Source organism: Chiloscyllium plagiosum, chromosome 9, assembly GCF_004010195.1.
Source record: "Chiloscyllium plagiosum isolate BGI_BamShark_2017 chromosome 9, ASM401019v2, whole genome shotgun sequence".
NCBI classification, from domain to species: Eukaryota; Metazoa; Chordata; class Chondrichthyes; order Orectolobiformes; family Hemiscylliidae; genus Chiloscyllium; species Chiloscyllium plagiosum.
Window position 1 is genome coordinate 33,763,676 of NC_057718.1, and position 20,324 is coordinate 33,783,999.

A 20,324-nucleotide genomic window follows, 5' to 3' on the forward strand; every position below is an offset into this window, starting at 1 on the left:
CCATTAAGTGTATAAGTCCTGCTAAGATTTGCTTTCCCAAAATGCAGCACCACGCATTTATCTGATTTTAAACTCCATCTGCCACTTCTCAGTCCATTGACCCATCTGGTCAAGATCCTGTTGTAATCTGAGGTAACCTTCTTCGCTGTCCACTACACCTCCAATTTTGGTGTCGTCTGCAAACTAACTAACTACCTCTTATGCTCGCATCCAAATCATTTATGTAAATGACAAAAAGTAGAGGATCCTGCACCGATCCTTGTGCCGCTCCACTGGTCATAGGCTTCCAGTCTGAAAAACAACCCTCCACCACCACCCTCTGTCTTCTACCTTTGAGTCAGTTCTGTATCCAAATGGCTAGTTCTCCCTGTATTCCATGAGATCTAATCTTGCTAATCAGTCTCCCATGGGGAACCTTGTCAAACGTCTTACTGAAGTCCACATAGATCACATCTACAGCTCTGCCCTCATCAATCTTCTTTGTTAGCTCTTCAAAAAACTCAATCAAGTTTGTGAGACATGATTTCCCATGCACAAAGCCACGTTGCCTATCCCTAATCAGTCCTTGCCTTTCCAAATACATGTACATCCTGTCCCTCAGGATTCCCACCACTGAGGTCAGGCTCACCAGTCTATAGTTCCCTGGCTTGTCTTTACCACCCTTCTTAAACAGTGGCACCACGTTTGCCAACCTCCAGTCTTCCGGTACCTCACCTATGACTATTGATGATACAAATATCTCAGCAAGAGGCCCAGCAATCACTTCTCTAGCTTCCCACAGAGTTCTCGGGTACACCTGATCAGGTCCTAGGGATTTATCCACCTTTAACCACTTCCTCTGGCAGCTAATTCCATACATGCACCACCCTTTGTGTGAAAAGGTTGCCCCTTAAGTCCCTTTTAAATCAGTCCCTCTCACACTAAACATATGCCCTCTAGTTATGGACTCCCCTAACTCTGGTAAAAGACCTTGTCTATTTATCCTATCCATGCCCCTCATGATTTTATAAACCTCAAAATGATCAGCCCTCAACCTCCGATACTGCAGGGAAAATAGCCCCAGTCCATTCAGCCTCTGCCAATAGCTCAAACCCTCCAACCCTGGCAACATTGTTATAAATCTTTCTGAACCCTTTCAAGTTTCACAACATCCTTCCTGGAGGAGGGAGACCAGAATTGCACACAATATTCCAAAAGTGGCCTCATCAATATCGTGTAAAGCCCAAATATGATCTCCCAACTCCTGTACCCAATGTTTTGTGATGTGATTGCTCTTCAAATGATTACCAATTTTATTTTAGCTTCAGAACTAACATTTGAGATGCAATGAAAGTTAATCTTGCTCTTGAATAATATAATGTATGTATTCTGAAATTGCATGCTCAAATAATTCACGTATAGAGAGTTCCACAACAGTGGGCCGACAACTTTTGAAATGGCTCTGGAAGTGGTTGTGACAATTTCACGTTCCTGTGGAATTTTGGAAAATGCCTGCTCTGCTGTTTTTTTTTTGTATTGCTTTCTTTATTGGAACTCTGATTATGCTCCCCAGTTCATACCATTGCTCCCTTGTGAGTTTATAATTTTGTTTTCAACTTCTGTTTACTGTTCAAGTACTTCTGTGGCTTTCCACCTTTTGTAATGCTTTCTTCACCACTTTCTAGTGTTTCTTTTTTGGCTGCCCTCAGCTGCCAACATGTTTTGCTAGAGTGTTAGAGCTTGATTATCTTTCAAATTACTTGTCTGCAATCTATGTTGATTTCAGCAAAAACCTTTTATTTACAGACTTCATGCATGAATTTGGAGTGTCTCCTTCATGAGATCTCTTGACAAACTTCTCGAGTCGTAGAATCGTAGAGATGTACAGCATAGAAACAGACCCTTTGATCCAACCCATCCATGGTGACCCGATATCTTAAATTAACCGAGTCCCATTTGGTCTATATCCCACTAAACCCTTCCTAATCATATACTCATCTAGATGCCTTTTCAATGTTGTAATTGTACCAGCCTCCACAATTTCCTCTAGCAGTTTATTCCATACATGCACCACCCTCTGCATGAGAAGTTGCCTTTTAGGTCCCTTTTTAAATCAATGCCCTCTCAACTTAAAGCTATGCCGTCTAGTTTTGGCCTCCCCCACCCTTGTCTCTTAATCCTATCCATGCCCCTCATAATTTTAAACCTCTGTAAGGTCACCCTTCAGCATCCAGCGAAAATACCTTCAGCCTATTCAGCCTCTCCTTATAGCTCAAACCCTCCAACTGTGGCAATATTCTCGTAAATCTTTTCTGAACCCTTTCAAGTTTCACAACATTTTTTCTATAGCAGGGAGACCAGAATTGCTTGCAGTGTTTCGAAAGTGGCCTAACCAATGTCCTGTGCAGCTGTGACGTGACTTCTCAATTCCCATACTCAGTGCACTGACCAATGAAATCAAGCTTACCAAATGCTTTCTTCACTATCCTGTTGACCTGAGACTCCACTTTCTGGGAACTATGAACCTGCACTCCAAGATCTTTTTGTTCAGCAATACTCCCCAGGACATTACCGTTAAGTGTATAAGTCCAGCCCTGATTTGCCTTTCCAAAATGCAGCACCTCACATTTATTTAAACTCCATCTACCACTCCTTGGAGATCAACATCCCGTTGTACTCTGAGGTAACCTTTTTAGCTGTCCACTACACCTCCATTTTGGGGTCATCTGCAAATTTACTAAACATACCTCCTATGTTCGCATCCAAATTATGTGACCTTGCAATGTTACTCTGTGGTCCCCGAGACTCTTACCATTAACCCATGATTACCCAGGGTAGTCTTCCAAGAACACAGACTGTATTAACTTTTTGCATTCTTGTCATTCAACATAAAGCCACATAATAGAATGTAATTGGAATTGTGATAACTTGTTTAAAAATGTGCCAGTTATTCAAGATGCAAATAGCAAAATGTGATTGAATATTCATTGATAACATAAAATAATTAACCGTGACCACAAAAGACCTTGAGGGTCATTTCTTCACAACCATTATGCAAAATGAGAAAGGTTTCCATGAACTATCACAGTAGTGAGTGGATTTAATTTTGGCCATGAACAGCACTCTACCTATCCAGCCAACTGCTAAAAAGGGGGAAAGAAAATGACTGGAATATTTTATAGGTAGACTTCTGATATAGATTTTCTTGTAAATCCCATCACTGGCTTTAATGTCTTTCAGTCTCCTCAGGCTTTCATTATTCTGCATTTGTAAAGTATAGTTTATGCTGAGCATCAATTGTATTGGAATGTTTTCTACTTGCAAATCAAAAGAGACTAATGGATTATTTTGGAAATTCTCTAAGATGAACCTAGTGCACACACTATTTCTTCAGCCATTTTTCTTCTAAAATTCTAGGCCAACATTTTCAATATGTATTCCCTTTAATTTCTCCAGTACTTTTGTTTTAAACTAATATTACCATCTTTAAAGTCATTCTTTTCATTAGTATTTGGCTCATCATTATTTCTGAAATTGACATTGGCCTTGCCTACAAAAAAGACAAATGCCAGCAGCAACTTGCAAATACCACAGTCTCCTGTTGAGTTCCCCTCCAAGCCATAAAGTATCCTAATTCAGAACTATACAACTGTTACTAGATCAGTATTCTGGCGTTCCCTCCTAATACCCCTGTGAGTGTACCTACACCAGATTGACTTCACCAGCTCAAGAAAATAGCTAACTCATCCTTATGTAGACAAGGGCACTCAAAGATGGGCATCACATGTTAGCCTTGCTAGTAACATCCCATAAACAAAAAGTGGGTTATGAAAGAAAGAAAATACAGGATTTATAAGCAAAACTATATATTTGATGCCAGCAGGTATTTCCTTTTATAGACTATCCTTGTCCACTGAAACAGAGAGAGCTATACAACAAACAGACCCTTTGGTCCAACTTTTCCATGCCAACCGTGTTCCCAAACTAAACTGGTCCCACCTACCTGCATTTAGCCCATATCCTTCAAACTTTTCCTATTCATGTACTTACCTGACTGTGTTCTAAACATTGTAACTGTACCTGCATCCACCACTTCCTCTGGCAGTTCATTCCAACCACTGACCACCCTCTGTATAAAAAAAGTTGCCCCTCATGTCCTTTTTAAACCTTTTTGCACTCCCTTTAAGAATATGCCCTGTAGTTTTGGACTCATCCCAGTTTAGGAAAAAGTCTTTTGCCATTTCACCTTATCTGTGCCCCTCGTGATTTTATAAACCTCTATAAAGTCACCCCTCAACCTCCTATGTTCCAGTGAAAAATTCCCAGCCTGCCCAGCCTATTTTTATAACTCAAACTGTCCATTCCCGGCAACATCTTGCTAAATCTTTTCTGAACTCTCTCCAAGTTTATAATAGCCTTCCTATAACAGGGCAACCAGAAGTGCATACAATACTCCAGAAGAAGCTTCACCAATGTCCTGTACAACCTCAATATGACGTCCCAACTGTCTGAGCAATGCAAGCATGCTATATGCCGCCTTCACCACCTTGTGACAGAAATTTCAAAGAATTATGTACCTGAATCTCTTGGTCTCTCTGTTCTACAATACTTCCTAGGGCCATTCTGTTAATTGTATAAGTCCTGCTTTTGTTTGTTTTACCAAAATGCAGTACCTCGTTTATCCAAATGAAAGCTCATCTGCCACTCCTCTGCCCATCTACCCAGTTGATCAAGATCTCTTTGATAAGCTGCTTCATTGTCCACTATACCACCAAATTTGGTGCCATCCACAAGCTTACCTACCATGCCTCTCATATTCTCATCCAAATTATTTCTGTACATGACAACCAGAAGTGGACTCAGTACCAATCCCTGTGGACCACTGCTGGAAACAGGCATTGAAAAAACAGCCCTCCACCACTACCCTTTGTCTCCTATCATAAAGCCAATTTTGTATCTGATTGGCAAGCTCACCCTGAATCCCATGTGATCTAAATAATATAAAGATGTTGTGAATAGTTTAGTTTAATTACATTCCTTGAAAGCAAAGTTCAACATATTCTGGAGTGAAGTGGGTGTTTGTAGTTATAGAGGGTAATTTGGTTGTTAACTGGAACCTTACTGTGTTGTCGTTTGCAATTGGGTAGGAAATTGTCAGTGATTTCCCTGAATGGGCTACTGTTTTTGTTTCCATTTTGCTTTTCTCAGAGACTATGATTAGGAAATAAGTCAGAAGTGTAAATAGTTGTATTGGGGTGAATTTTAACCAGGAGTGACATGTAGGTTTAGGAAAGTGCGTGGAGATCAAAAGGGCCAAAAATGTAAGTCTGTCTGGATGTCAGCTTGAACGTGTCAACCTGCCCCCTTTAACTTAAGTGCATTATATTGGATGTGCTTAACAACCTTGGATGAAGTGGTCAAGTGATTTTAAATACTGTAATTGTTCAATTGCAACCTAGTTTTGAATCTAACAATTTCTCTATTGGTTTCCTGGGGTACCTGAAGCTCTCCATTGAAAGCAAGGCGATAACGCAATGGTAATTTGCACATTAAAAGTCAGATAAATGCTTCAGTCAATATAGTGATTACAGCTTTCTTACTATCAATTGGGAGTATTTTATTCATGGTGCAGTTGCGCGAAGAGTTCACTGCCCAATGTCAAGAGTTTTTCAAATCACTGATCAGCTTTGGCTACCTGATATTGGAACTCTAATGATACCACCACCAGCAGTAACAGCATCCTGCTGTTTCCAGAGCTTCAGCTGCATAGGTAGATACTCAGCTTTGAGTTCTGAGGAAGACACACTTGACCAGAAAAGTTAACTCTGATTTCTATCCAGAGATCCTGCCAGACCTGCTCGGCTTTTCCAGCAATTTCTGTTTTTGGTTTAGCTTTCTTGCTCTGCTGGAAGACTGGGATTCTAGATGTTCTGATTGCTGTGTCAGGTTGGCAGACGTGTACAGCCAAATAGGTGAAAACTTGCTCCTTCCTGGAGCTGGTGACAATGTATTTCAAGTGGCTGTCAAAGTCAACACTATCCTCAACTTATTGGTATCTGGATTCATTTCAAGGCGTTGCTGAAGATGTGTGACACTGAGTTAGGGGATCCTGGATAAGTATAGAAATCTAGTGGCTGATACAGTATCTACTAGGATGCGAAATTGAGGACTTCATTATTGGTGATGCCAGTAAGATGAATTCATTTTTGTATCTCTGGCTTGTTTCTCATCGGTCATCAATTTTATACAAATGACCATCTGTGTGTCCTCAGTGTAACCCAAGCTATTTTAGAATTGCAGGGGGTTCCATTCCATCAAGTGCTATTAATGTGCAAATGCAAAAAGAATGCAAAACTCAGGTTCCTGCGCATTGCCATGATGCTTTCATCCTTTGGCAGTCCAAGCACCCTAATATCTTTTGGTCTGGAAACAGATATCAAGTGTGACTGCCTGGAGACTAGGAGTATCCTCTTCAGAGTTGACTGATGACAACTGTGAAACATCCAACTGATTATGTCCCAAGAATGGTACTATGTAAATCATATTAGATGTGTTACTGAGCAAGTAATTTGCGTGCTGAGTACGCATTTCAGGTGCCTGGATAAATCTGGAAGTGCCCTTCAGTTCTAGATTGTCTCAAACTCTAGTTTACTGTGGTCTGCACAAATTGCAAGACAGTGAGGGGAAAGAATAAGTTGCAGAGCGCACAATCTGTAGAAGAATCTGAGAAAATGAAAAATGATAAAGCTAGTATTATAAACTCGGTGCTAGAGATACCTTTTAATGTCAAATTCAATTGTTGCTACTAAAGATGGAATTACATCCAATACCCACACATTGTCCACCAACCTTCACCCCTAACAAAGAACTGACAGAGAAACCTGTGAACAACCATTCAAAGTGCTCCCACCCCCACCCCGACCAATCCATAATTCATTGATTTATGTAAGGGAAAAATGTACTTGCTACCTAGTTAAGAATGGGCACTACAAGAAAGTGATGAAAATTAATACATTTTCTGATTTACAAGGATAGCTAATTATGGAATATAAACACATAAAGCTCTTTTTTACAGCAAAATTTAAGTTTTTTTCTGGTCAATATGCCCCAGATCTTCCAATAAATGCATTACCAGTTAGAGCTTTTGGAGAATTGAAAAGAGTAGCTTCTTTGAACTGGGACAGTGCAATGATCAGTCAATAAGATTGTTTGAACATCCTTTGCTAAATTGGTCATTTATTTTTTTAAACAAAAGGAACTTCCTTTAGCTCCCAGTACTTTATCTGATTATTTTCTGCTACTGGTAAAAAGTAATATTAAAAAAGAAAACACATCATTTTAAAAACATCAAAGGAGACAGCTAAGTTTTCATTAAAATTGAGCATGATCGTAAAAAAAAAATACAATTCATTATCAACTCTGCATTACTGAAAAATGCAACAAATCAAGTGTCAAACATTAAACTTTGAGGGGTCAGTGAAATATGACTTCAGCTGCCACTCTCCTGTAGAAAATAAATCATGCACTTTTAACACTTGCATTTCCCTTTTTGGCTTTCATGTACTCATTAGTCTGGCATTGCTGCTATGATGGAAAGCAAATCATTTCCACAATGGAAAGGATGCATTCCAAGCTCTGCGCAGTGCCCTGTTACAAGTGGAACAATGCTTCTTCCATGCTCCTAGCCATTGATTGGAGGCTAACTGGCAGGCCAGTACACCAGGTGTCTCTGGTTTACTACAATAGCAGTGCTTTTCTTTAGTCTTCTAATGAAATGCACATCTGAGCCTTCTCCTGCAGAGCTGGTATATGACATGGCCATTATTGGGATTTGCACAAAAACATTTCTGTATCACTGACCTTATTTCAAACTATTTGTCCTGATGACTAAATACGTGTAAATCTTAACTGAATTAGTCCATGAGACACACAAAATGATCGGGTCTTGGTTATTGGCTGAGAGTGTAATGTCAAGTGACAATATTGAGGTCTGCTGAAGCTGCAGCTGCTGACCAGGCAGTTAAATCCTGACTACCATATATCTGATAACAGAGAGGAGTGAGGGCTGAGGGAAATAGGTTTGTGGTCAGTCCATCTGTAGATTCATTTAATGGTGCCTTTTATGCTAAGACAAAGAGTGGAGGCAAGAGTCAACAGTCCACTATTGTTCAGGATAGCCATTGCAATGCTGAGAGCCACAGGTGTTCTGACAATGTTATCCACTATCCTAAGCAGTGTTTCCTTCACGGTAATGAGCTGATGAAACCACTGGCCCTTTAGGTTGACTCTTTGCTAAGGAGTTGCAAAGCGTGGTGCTGAAAAAACAGCAGGTTAGGCAGCATCCGAGGTGCAGTAGAGTAGACGTTTTGGGCGTAAGCCCTTCTTCATCAGGAAAGCTCCTGCTCCTTGGATGCTACCTGATCTGCTGTGTTTTTTCAGTGCCACACTTTTCGATTCTGACTCTACAGCAGCTGCAGTCCTCACTTTCTCCTACTATTTGTCAAGGACTACCTTTTCCTGTAACAGATAGGGCAGAATGTCAGTAACTGTATGTTGTCATGGATCTTTTGTAAGTTGTCTCCCCGTTGACAGAAAATAGATCAAATAAATTTCTTTCCTATATTTTTCTAATTCTCATTTACTTTTAATGATTGAGTTAAGTTAATTTTTTGATGGAGAAATAGTCTTCACAGGAAAAGAAACTTGTGTGAAACCTAAGCCATATGAAATGTTCTTCGCTTTGTATTCTTGATGGAATGCTTAGATGGGTTATCTGTGTACATCTTTTTTAACGCATTGAATTTTGTAACTTGCACTTGGCAGAATACCCATGATAATTACAACATAACATTTTATTGAAATCAGTAAAATGTTACATCTTTGCTCTTCAGGAGTTTGGTAGCCAACAATTGCATTGATGAGACTTGTAAATTTGTGAAAAAGGTAGTTTGAAAGAATATGCAATGTTTCATTTTATATTACTGTTTTTCCCCATGTAGGATGACAGGTAGAGAATTCTTCACTCGTTTTCCTACACTTTATCCCTTCCTCCTAAAACAACTGGAGACGGTGGCAAACACGATGGATAGGTAAGAAACTAAGTGTTTAAGTTTGACTATTTGTGGAAACTTTTGCATTAACAAGCTTATCATTGCAAAATCTATTACGTTTTCTATTTTAGAATGTGGATATTAGAGTACAGGAAGTGATCCCATTTTGTCTGTGATAGCTGTTGGCTGGAATGTTGTTAAATTAACCCCACGACCCTGCTGTTTCTTCACCTTGTAGATTTTGCTGTTACTTTGCGTTTATTTAGTTTTTCTTTAAAATATGTCCTCTCTCAGCATATATTCACATATCCATGGGCATAACAAATTTTCTTTCTCTTCTCACTCTGTTACGGGAAAGTATTAAATTAATGTCCTCATGACTGACACCCCCCAACAAAATAGCTTTTTTTTATTTAATCAATCAATATTTGGATGCAGTATCTCAAGTCTGCTCATAACAGTAGTTACAATCTTGATAAGTCTTTATCTCTATTGCTGTCATGTTATACATGTACTTTCTGCCTTTTTAAATTGCTGAAATGAACACTGTGTTCTTTTTCCTTATTCCCCTCTCCCGTATCCTCCTCCAGGATGGTTAAAATTGTGATGAGATAGTTTATCTTGGTAATATTCTGCAATAAGATTTTCTTGACCTAGTATTTTAAAGAAGGAACCAAGATAAGGATCATTATAGATCAAAAGTTACAGTAAGCCTATAATGGAAGGAAATTAAGTTTTAACTATACTTTAGTAATGGCATTTGTAGATCAAAAGATGATCTGTTGAGACTTGAGTAAGAATAGCAAAAGCTAATATATTAATAAACAGTCTTTTTGTAGTACAGTATTTAAGTATTGCTGAAAAAAGTTTGGCAACGTTTTTCACTTTGCACTCATCAGGATAATATGCAGGAAATACCAACCTAAAAGAAGACTGCCTTTTTCAACTTTGGGAAGAGCATGCTAATTGGTTGGCATATAGATTCTGACAGAAGTATTATGTGGCAGTTGATCCAGTTAGATTAAGAATGACAGTTAACTATCAAGTGTTGTTTAAACTGACACATTGACTCTGGTCACGATAATGCCTGAAGAAATGAACCAAAGAATGGCCAGCACAGGTTTAGTTGAGTTGAAACCTGCGCAATATGTGTACTTGTTCTTTCTTTCTACAAAGAACAGGGTCATGTGTGTTAAGATATGTGCACACTGGAAGCTACAAGTGCTCCACACTGTGAGCCTGATATTCTGAAATTTGTTTTGCACACTCTGGACTATTTAGCAAGTGTGTAATTGTGGAATCACATCTAATATTGGACACTTGTTTTGCAACCACAAAGTAGTTGGGTATATTGAGTACTTTGCTTGTTACGCACAACCAAAGGGATACATAGTTTGATGCAAACAGTCAGGCTTTAGGATGTATGGACTACATGAGCAAGACGAATGTAGTGTACAAAATACCATGCAAGGACTGCACTAAACACTATATAGGACAGACAGGAAGACAGCTAACAATCCGCATACATGAACATCAACTAGCCACGAAACGACACAACCAGCTATCCTTAGTAGCCACACACACAGACAACAAGCAACATGAATTCGACTGGGACAACACTACCATCATAGGGCAAGCCAGACAGAGAACAGCCAGGGAACTCCTAGAGGCATGGCATTCATCCACAAACTCCATCAACAAACACATCGACCTGGACCCAATATACCAACCACTACAGCGGACAGCTGAAACTGACAACCGGAAGCGGCAGGGAAAGACCACTATAAACACCGGAGGAAACAACACACGACCAGCTATCCTTAGTAGCCACACACGCAGACAACAAGCAACATGAATTCGACTGGGACAACACTACTATCATAGGGCAAGCCAGACAGAGAACAGCCAGGGAATTCCTAGAGGCATGGCATTCATCCACAAACTCCATCAACAAACACATCGACCTGGACTCAATATACCAACCACTACAGCGGACGGCTGAAACTGACAACCGGAAGCGGCAGGGACAGACCACTATAAACACCGGAGGAAACATCAAAGAAGCGCTTCGCAGGAGGCTCCCAAGCACTGATGATGTCGCCTAGCCAGGGGACGAAACGTTTGCAACAAAAACTTCCAGCTCGGCGAACAGAACCACAACAATGGACTACATAGTTGACATCACTGAAATTTGTATACCATGCTTGTCATTTGTGTGATAAACAGAATGTTATTTTGGCTTGACCGGAACAGCATGTTAGTAGCAAATATCACTTAACAGCAGTATGGAACAGATAGCTTCACTTGTTACTCAGACTTCTGAGACATCTTACCTTTCCAAGATAATCTATGGTAGACTACGCATTTTTCAGGACCAAAAATGATTTGTGGGAAGCAGATGGGCTGAGGCAGCTGTGTCAGAGAAATACAAATAGGCAACCTTTGAATGGACAAATGAACAAGAGAATGTGAAGCCAAAAGATAAGCTACTTATCAGTTAGGATACAGACATGATGCTTGGTGTGTTCTACCTTCTGGAGTAAGTGCAAAGTTTATTGTGAAGCTAAATGCATAGCTTTGTCTGCTCAGTAATTTGCTGAAGAAATGTTGATACGTAGAAGACTGTGTGTGGTTCTGAAAGTCTGAGAACACAAATACATTGGAGAAATTGAGAGAGATGGTGGAAAAATAGAAGTGACTGTCTTCTGCACCCATGTGTAAGTTGACTCCGTGTCATCAGCCAGTGTAATCAAAGGACAACATAAAGAAGAGCAGATCAAGAGGGATCCTAAGTAAAGATGCACAGGTGGAAAGGGAAATTATTGCTCGAAATGTTCGAATTGTGATTGATTATATATTCTAATTATAATAAGAAAGAATCACCCCAAATAATGGCAGAAAGACATAGGACAGAATGAAGATGCTGCTGTTCTTAACTGCTGCGGTGAGGTTAAGTTAGTATGCATGTAACATCTTACATGCCCATGGAATGTTACAAAGAACTTCACAACAATTGGACTGCAATCACTATTATATAGACTAACATAGCAATGATGTTGCAGACAGCAAGGACCCCATAAACAGTAATGGGATGAAAATCAGGTAATCAATTTTGATCTGTTCTGATGAAGGATTATTGGACCTGAAATGTTGACTGTGCTCTCCACAGATGCCACCAAATTTCCTGAGTTTCTCCAGCAATTCCTCTTTTGTTTCAGAATTCCAGCATCTGCATTCTTTGTTTTATTAATCAGTTTTGATGTTGGTTAATGGGTAAATGTGTGCCAAAACAATGGTGCTTTTTAATAGCACCAAGAGGCCTCATGGAGGTGTTTGAACAAATGAAAGTAATAGTGTGTATTTGAAGGATGGAATTTTAATAGCCACAAATTGTGAACATTCTTTTCACTTCTGTAACCTGGGAGTTTGGTGGGTTTTATGCTCTTCTGTGTTAAATTTATCTAATATCACTTATTAATGTGAATTAACCAAAATGTTCCTTTGGCTAAATATTAGGAATCCCATCAAGTGATAACACTGTTGTACCGTATCTCTTCATTTTACCCATCATGATTGTAGATATTCATTCTTGTTCCCTTACCCAATGTATGTAGTGACTCTGGTATGCTGAAGCTCCATCCTAGTTTGTTCCTGTTGCTGCTTGTTCTGGGTCGGTTATATCCATCGCCCTTAGATGGCACTTCCTCAGCTCTCAGTCTGGCACCCTTTGTGCCCTTCATCATAAGGTAAGGCATCTATTATAAGTAAGCTTTTGAATTACGAATGTGATACACCACAAAATGTGCTTTTATATATTTTATCTCTTTCTTTTAACTAAGTTATTTTTCATGTTTTTATGACAAGATGGGAAAGCAAACAATTATGCACCTGTATGTATTACCATTATCTATGTTTAGGTCTATTGTATAGTTAATATCATATAAATTATCTTCACTAGTATATAGCTGAGTGAATATTGAGTTCCAATTGCAAAAATTGCTACTGTACTAATCTGCATTGCTCAAACATAGTAGATCAATCACCTCTTTTGAGCTATGGAGTAATAAAATGCGTTATGCTCGAACAGTATGGCATCAAGTCTGACGCTGTGGTATGTAGGTTGTACAGACATTGAATGTTAGAATAAGAAACAAATCTAACAAGTTATTTACATAAGGATGTTGAAACTATCCATTCAGTTGATATATATGAAGTTACTTGAGCCTTGGAAAACTTCAACAAATAAGAGTAAACTGTTAATGGTCAGCACTAACTTCAGAAGGCTTTCTGTGTAACTTTGAATGTTAATTGAAAAATAAATATTAGCATAATTCTATTCTTAGATAAATTAGCGTACATTAATGAACAGTTTGCATTCAAAAGTTTTGCTTTATTTTGACTAATGAAAATAACATTTAGGAATGGCATTAACCTTAAACATGATTCTTGAAGTCTCGTTGTCATTTAATCTAATCATTGAAATTGCTTTTACTTTTCATTTCCTAAGTTACAAATGCAGAGCCTTTTAAAGCTGGCTGAAGTATCATTGATAATTGGCCAGAAAATCTATATATGCTTTTCTGTATCAATTTCATTTTTTTAAAAATCTGTGGATTTGTGATAGTTTGCAATTTTGAGAAACAAACAAGGAGCAGCTATTGAACAAAATGTGCATATTTGCATTCCTGCTTTTAGAAACAATGCATTTGAATTTGAATCTATAAGTGGTGAATGCAAGCACAGTTACAATGTTTAAAAGACATTTCGATAAATACATGAATAAGAAAGGTTTGGAAGGATATGGGCGAGGAGCAGGCAAGTGGGACTAGTTTTAGTTTGGGATTACATTCGACATGGACTGGTTGGATCGAAGGGTCTGTTTCCGTAGTAGGTCTAAGGAATTTACTAACCAAAGAACGAAGTCAATATCAAAACATTGCATGATTTTAAGAAGGATTTGGACATTGCAATTCGGGCTAAAGGGATTAAAGAATATGGGGGAAATGTGGAAACAGGCTTTGGAGTTCAATGATCATAATGAATGGTGGAGCAGACTTAAAGGGCTGTGAGGCCTACTCCTCCTATTTTCTATGTTGCCATCCACAAAATGCATTGCAGCAAATCATAAAGGTTCCATCAGCAGCATCTTCCAAATCCATGATCTCTCCAAACCACAAGGACATGAACAGCAAATCCATGGGACATCACTATCTGTGCAGCGCTCCAAAAGCTTGTACTTCCAAATAAACCTGTTGGACTGTCATCTGGTGTTTTATGATTTTTAACTTTGTCCACCCTAGTCCAACGCCGGCATCTCCACATCATATTTTAAAACTAGTAGAATTATGGTTCGTGGCCCCAAAGTGCTCCCCTGCTGACACCTCAGTCACTTGCCCTGCCTTCTACTTATTCCATAGGAATGATCCTGACATTCTAATTGTTTATCATTTCACTAAACCACCTTGCACCCATTTCTGTCCTACATCAGCTACAGTGTTCCAACAAAACTCAATGCACGCTGGAAAAGCAACATCTCAGTTTTCGCTTAGGTAGGATACAGCTTCTCGGATTCAGTATCAAGTACTACAACTTCAAACCATGACCTCTATCCTTTATTTTTCTTAGAGCCTCCCCACCTCCAATTGCAGTGTCTGGTTTATGCCTTTGCTCTCAGCAGAGCAGATCCACTTTCTCCTTTTCACAACTTCATTTATACCCATTTTACATCTTTCTACCTCTACTATTATTAGAACTCCTTCAAGCTTTTGCTGTAGGCACTTTCACAATGTGTTCCACTTACTCCATGTTCCCCTTAATCAAAAACATAAAAATCAGGAATTTTCAGTTCTGAAGAAAAATCAGATCTGCTTCAAAATGTTAACTCTGTTTCTCTCTCCACAGATACTGCCAGACCTGAACTTCTCCAACACTTTCTGGTTTCACGAACATATGCCTTCTCTGTGTCATCCTCAGTAAAATAAGAAAGAAGAAAATTGTTGTGAAGTACTTCAAACAATTTTGATTAAGTTCCATTAAAAAATGTCTGGAGTAACTGCAATTTGCAAATCTAGCATGCCATGACAAATAGAAAAGCTGCTTAGGAACAATCAGTGATTTCATTTCACTTTTATCAATTAACTTGACCCCATGAATCAATGAATTTAGATAAATACACCTGTGCCACTCTGCATGGTCTAAGCAACTGCACCGAACAAACTGGCATTAATCCAGAAAATTTGGGATTGCTATTGACTCCGGAATCAATTTCACACAGTTTTCACAAGGCTGATCATGAAGAAATGCAAAAGTTAAAGCAAATGATATATAACCATAAAACTTATGCCATAATCTCCTATCAGTTTTACAGTAGGAAATTAAACCAATGTTACAGATATTTAATTAAAAGACACAAATCTGTGGGGGAAAAAAAGGGCTGCTTTTTCATATGATATACAGAAAAATTACTCACCAGGAAGATAGGATGAGAATCATCTAGAAAAAATCCATTAACCGAGGCATACGTCCAGAGAATAATTGTGTATAATGTACCCGAAAGCAAATTACATCTGTACATTTGATAAACCAGTCTGCACTGCCCAAATTCATCGAACTTGATGAACAGTTAAAATGCTGTGATTATCATTGATGTCAGAAGTTTGGGAGAGGCAGATTCATCTGGAGTTTCCATTCCTTAGCTGTATGTTAAATTAAGAAGCTAGAAAAGCTGAAGGAAAGGGGAGTATTGAACTAGCACCAACTCATGGCTGAAGTGGTAATTTTGGGTTCCTGGCAGCATTATTGGCATCTGTTGGTGAGGTTCAGCAAGGATTCATAGTGGCGAGGGTGTCAGTGGAGGTGAGATGGCGTCAAAGAGTGGTGACTTCTTTTGCAGTGGCAGCAATGTAGCAAAGAGTCTCATGCTTGGTCACCACCCATCCAAGATGGAGGACGGGAAAGAATTGTGGCTGTAACAGCTGCTGCTTTTTGAGATATTGGAGGTAATTTCCTCGAATTCCAGGAGCAGTAATCACTGTTTTACAAGCTGTTGCATTGTTTTGAAACTTTGGGGGGAATAAACTCAAAATAATGGCACTTTAAAAAGGAAGAAGACAGACAAAGGCAGAGACCACATGGTAAGAGAAGGAAACCTACACTGCTCTCTCACACAATAGTGAATCTGCACAGCTACTGCCTTTGCTGTTTGAGTTCAAGTATCTCTGGACATTGGAGTGCATCTAACAAAAATTAATAAACAGCACAATTCACAGCTGACCTTGGAGGAACCTGTGTAGGTGAGCTCAGCAAGAGAGAAGCTAATTGCATGGTTTTAAGTGTAACCTTGCTGTAGATCTACAACCGTGAGTACAGTGGGGTTTTCTTTGATGATATGTTTTATTCAGATCTGTCTTGATTAAATTTTGAAAATATAAAATGTATGTACTACGTTAGCCTGGAGAAGTATTTTTTAGAGCAGTAAGATGGTGCTATTTTCTGGATCTGTAGATTGTTAAGGAGCAAACATGGCCTTGAGTAGAGTGGTGTGCTCTTCCTGACAAATGTGGGAGATTAGGGAGAGTTTCCATGTTACTGATGGTCATGTGTTCAAAAAGTGTCTTTGGTTGGGAATCCTATCAGATTAGGAGAAAGTGAGGACTGCGGATGCTGGCGATCAGAGCTGAAAATATGTTGCTGGAAAAGCGCAGCAGGTCAGGCAGCATCCTGATTCTCCTGCTCCTTGGATGCTGCCTGACCTGCTGCGCTTTTCCAGCAACACATTTTCAGTTTCAATCCTATCAGATTGCATGGATCGGTTAGAGCAGCAGTTAGAGGCGATGAGGAATGTACAGAAGCTAGGGAGTATGATGGATAGTAGTTATAAGAAGGGAGGAAAACCACAGATTCAGTCAGGTAGATGGGTTAACCCCAGAAAAGGTAGGAGAGGGAAGCAGGTAGTGCAGGAGTCTCCTGTGGCTATCGCTTTCTCAAACAAGTATGTTGTTTTGGAAAATGTAGGGGCTGATGGATTTGTAGGGGAATGTAGCAAGAACTGCCAAGTTTCTGATACCGAGACTGGCTCTAACCTAACAAGAGGTACATCAGGTTCCAAGCAATCAATTGTGATAGGGGATTCTCTAGTCAGAGGCACGGACAGACATTTCTGCGGCCGGCAGACAGAAATCAGAATCGTGTGTTGCCTCCCTGGTATCAGGATCAAGGATATCTCAGAAAGAGTGCAGAATATTCTCAAAGGGGAGAGGGACCAGCAGGAGGTCATTGTACACGTTGGAACGAATGACTTAGGAAGGGAGAAGAATGAGATTCTGAAGAGAGAATGTAGGAAATGAGGCAAGAATTTAAAAAGGTGGTCCACAAGGATAGTAATATCTGGATTATTCCCAGTGCCATGAGCTAATGCGGGGAGGAATAAGAGGAGGGAGCAGACGAATGCATGACTGAGGAGCTGGTGCAGGGGAGAAAGGTTCACATTTTTAGATCATTGGAATCTGTTCTGGGGTCGAAGTGACCTGAACAAGAAGGACAGACTCACCTGAATTGGAAGGGGACTAACATACTGGTAGGGAGATTTGCCAGAGCTACTCAGGAGAATTTAAACTTGTAAGGTGGGTGGGTGGGACACCGGAAGATAGTAAGAAAAGAGATCAGTCTGAAACTGGCACAGTTGGGAAAAGGAACAAGTCAAATAGTCATGGCAGATGGGAACAAAGCAGAGATGAATTAGGACCAATAATTAAGCTGCATTTATTTGAATGTAAATGGACTAACAGATGACATTGTTAGGAATATGGGACTGGGAAATCATAGCAATTACATTGACATGGCGCAGGGATGGACAGGACTGGCAGCTTAATGTTCCAGGAAGCAAATGCTATAGGAAGGATAGAAAGGGGGACAAGAGAGGAGGGGGAGTGGCGTTTTTAATAAGGGATAACATTAAGCCTGTACTTAGGGAGGATATTTCTGGGAATACAACCAGGGGAGTTATTTGGATGGAACTGAGAAATAAGAAAGGGATGATCACCTTATTGGGATTGTACTATAGAAGTCGCAATCCTCAGTGGGAAATTAAGAAACAAATTTGTAAGGAGATCACAGTTATCCGTAAAATTAATAGGGTGGTTATTGTTTATGGTTGAGATGGAGAGGAATTTGTTAAGTGCATACAAGACAATTTTCTGATTCAATATGTGGATGTACCTTCTAGAGAAGATGCAAAACTTGACCTACTCTTGGGAAATAGGCAGGGCAGGTGACTGAAGTGTCAATGGAGGAGCACTTTGGGGCCAGCGACTATAATTCTTTTAGATTTAAAATAGTGATGGAAAAGGATAGACCAGATCTAAAAGTTGAAGTTCTAAATTGGAGAATGGCCAATTTTCACGGTATTCAGCAAGAACTTTCAAAAGCTGATTGGGGGCAGATATTTGCAGATAAAGAGACGGCTGGAAAATGGGATGCCTTCAGAAATGAGATAACGAGAGTCCAGAGAAAGTATATTCCTGTTAGGGTGAAAGGAAAGGCTGGTAGGTATAGGGAATGCTGGATGACTAAAGAAATTGAGGATTTGGTTAAGAAAAAGAAGGAAGCATATGTCAGGTATAGACAGGATAGATCGAGTGAATCCTTAGAAGAGTATAAAGGCAGTAGGAGTATACTTAAGAGGGAAATCGTGTGGGCAAAACGGGGACATGAGATAGCTTTGGCAAATAGAATTAAGGAGAATCCAAGGGTTTTTACAAATATATTAAGGACAAAGGGTAACTGGGGAGAGAATAGGGCCCCTCAAAGATCAACTCGGAGAAAGTGAGGACTGCAGATGCTGGAGAAAGAAGGCCTTATGCCTGAAACGTCGATTCTCCTGCTCCTTGGATGCTGCCTGACTTGCTGCGCTTTTCCAGCAACACATTTTTCACCCCTCAAAGATCAGCAAGGCAACCTTTGTGTGGAGCTGTAGAAAATGGGGTAGATACTAAACGAGGGTTTTGCATCAGTTTTTACTGTGGAAAAGGACTTGGAAGATATAGACTGTAGGGAAATAGATGATATCATCTTGAAAAATGTCCATATTACTGAGGAGGAAATGCTGGATGTCTTGAAATGCATAAAAGTGAATAAATCCCCAGGACCTGATCAGGTGTACCCTAGAACATTGGGAACCTAGGGAAGTGATTGCTGAGCCTCTTACTAAGATATTTTTATCATCGATAGTCACAAGTGAGGTGCTGGAAGTAGGCTAAGGTGGTGCCACTGTTTAAGAAAGGTGGTAAGGACAAGCCAGTGAACTACAGACCAGTGAGCCTGACGTCTGTGGTGGGCAAGTTGTTGGAGGGAATCCTGCGGGACAGGATGTACGTGTATTTGGAAAGGCAAGGACTGATTAGGAATAGTCAACATGGCTTTGTGTGTGGGAAATCATGTCTCACAAACATGTTTGAGTTTTTTGAAGAAGTAACAAAGATTGATGAGGGCGGAGCGGTAGGTATGATCTATATGCACTTCAGTAAAGTGTTCGACCAGATTCCCCATGGGAGACTGGTTAGCAAGGTTAGATCTCACGGAATACAGGGAGAATTGGCAATTTGGATACAGAACTGGCTCAAAGGTAGAAGACAGAGGGTGGTGGTGGTGGAGGGTTGTTTTTCAGACTGGAGGCCTGTGACCAGTGGAGTGCTACAAGGATTGGTGCTGGGTCCATTACTGGTCTTCATTTATGTGAATAATTTGGATGTGAGCATAAGAGGTACAGTTAGTAAGTTTGCAGATGACACCAAAATTGGAGGTGTAGTGGACAGCGAAGAGGGTTACCTCAGATTACAACAGGATCTTGATCAGATGGGCTAATGGGCTGAGAAGTGGCAGATGGAGTTTAATTTAAATAAATGTGAGGTGCTGCATTTTGGGAAAGCAAATCTTACCATTAAGTGTATGAGTCCTGCTAAGGTCCTAGGGAGTATTGCTGAACAAAGAGACCTTGGAGTGCAGGTTCATAGCTCCTTGAAAGTGGAGTTGCAGATAGATAAGATAGTAAAGGTGGCGTTTTTGGTAGGCTTTCCTTTATTGGTCAGAGTATTGAATACAGGAGTTGGGAGGTCATGTTGAGTCTGTACAGGACATTAGTAGGCCACTGTTGGAATATTGCATGCAATTCTGGTCTCCTGCATATTGGAAGGATGTTGTGCAATTTGGAAGGGTTCAGAAAAGATTTACAAGGATGTTGCCGGGGTTGAAGGATTTGAGCTATAGGGAGAGTTTGAATAGACTAGGGCTGTCTTATCT

General features: G+C 39.8%; 1 protein-coding gene across 3 annotated transcripts in view; it reads left to right on the forward strand.

The window, feature by feature from the left end:
• Positions 1 to 20,324, forward strand: part of LOC122552759 (thyroid adenoma-associated protein homolog) — a 381,744-nt gene that overhangs the window by 145,262 nt on the left and 216,158 nt on the right. For all 3 annotated transcript variants that reach the window (XM_043695687.1, XM_043695686.1, XM_043695688.1), the window contains 2 exons: positions 8,979 to 9,068; positions 12,644 to 12,775. In XM_043695687.1, coding sequence (XP_043551622.1) covers positions 8,979 to 9,068; positions 12,644 to 12,775 — 222 coding nt within the window. The remainder of the gene's footprint in view (positions 1 to 8,978; positions 9,069 to 12,643; positions 12,776 to 20,324) is intronic.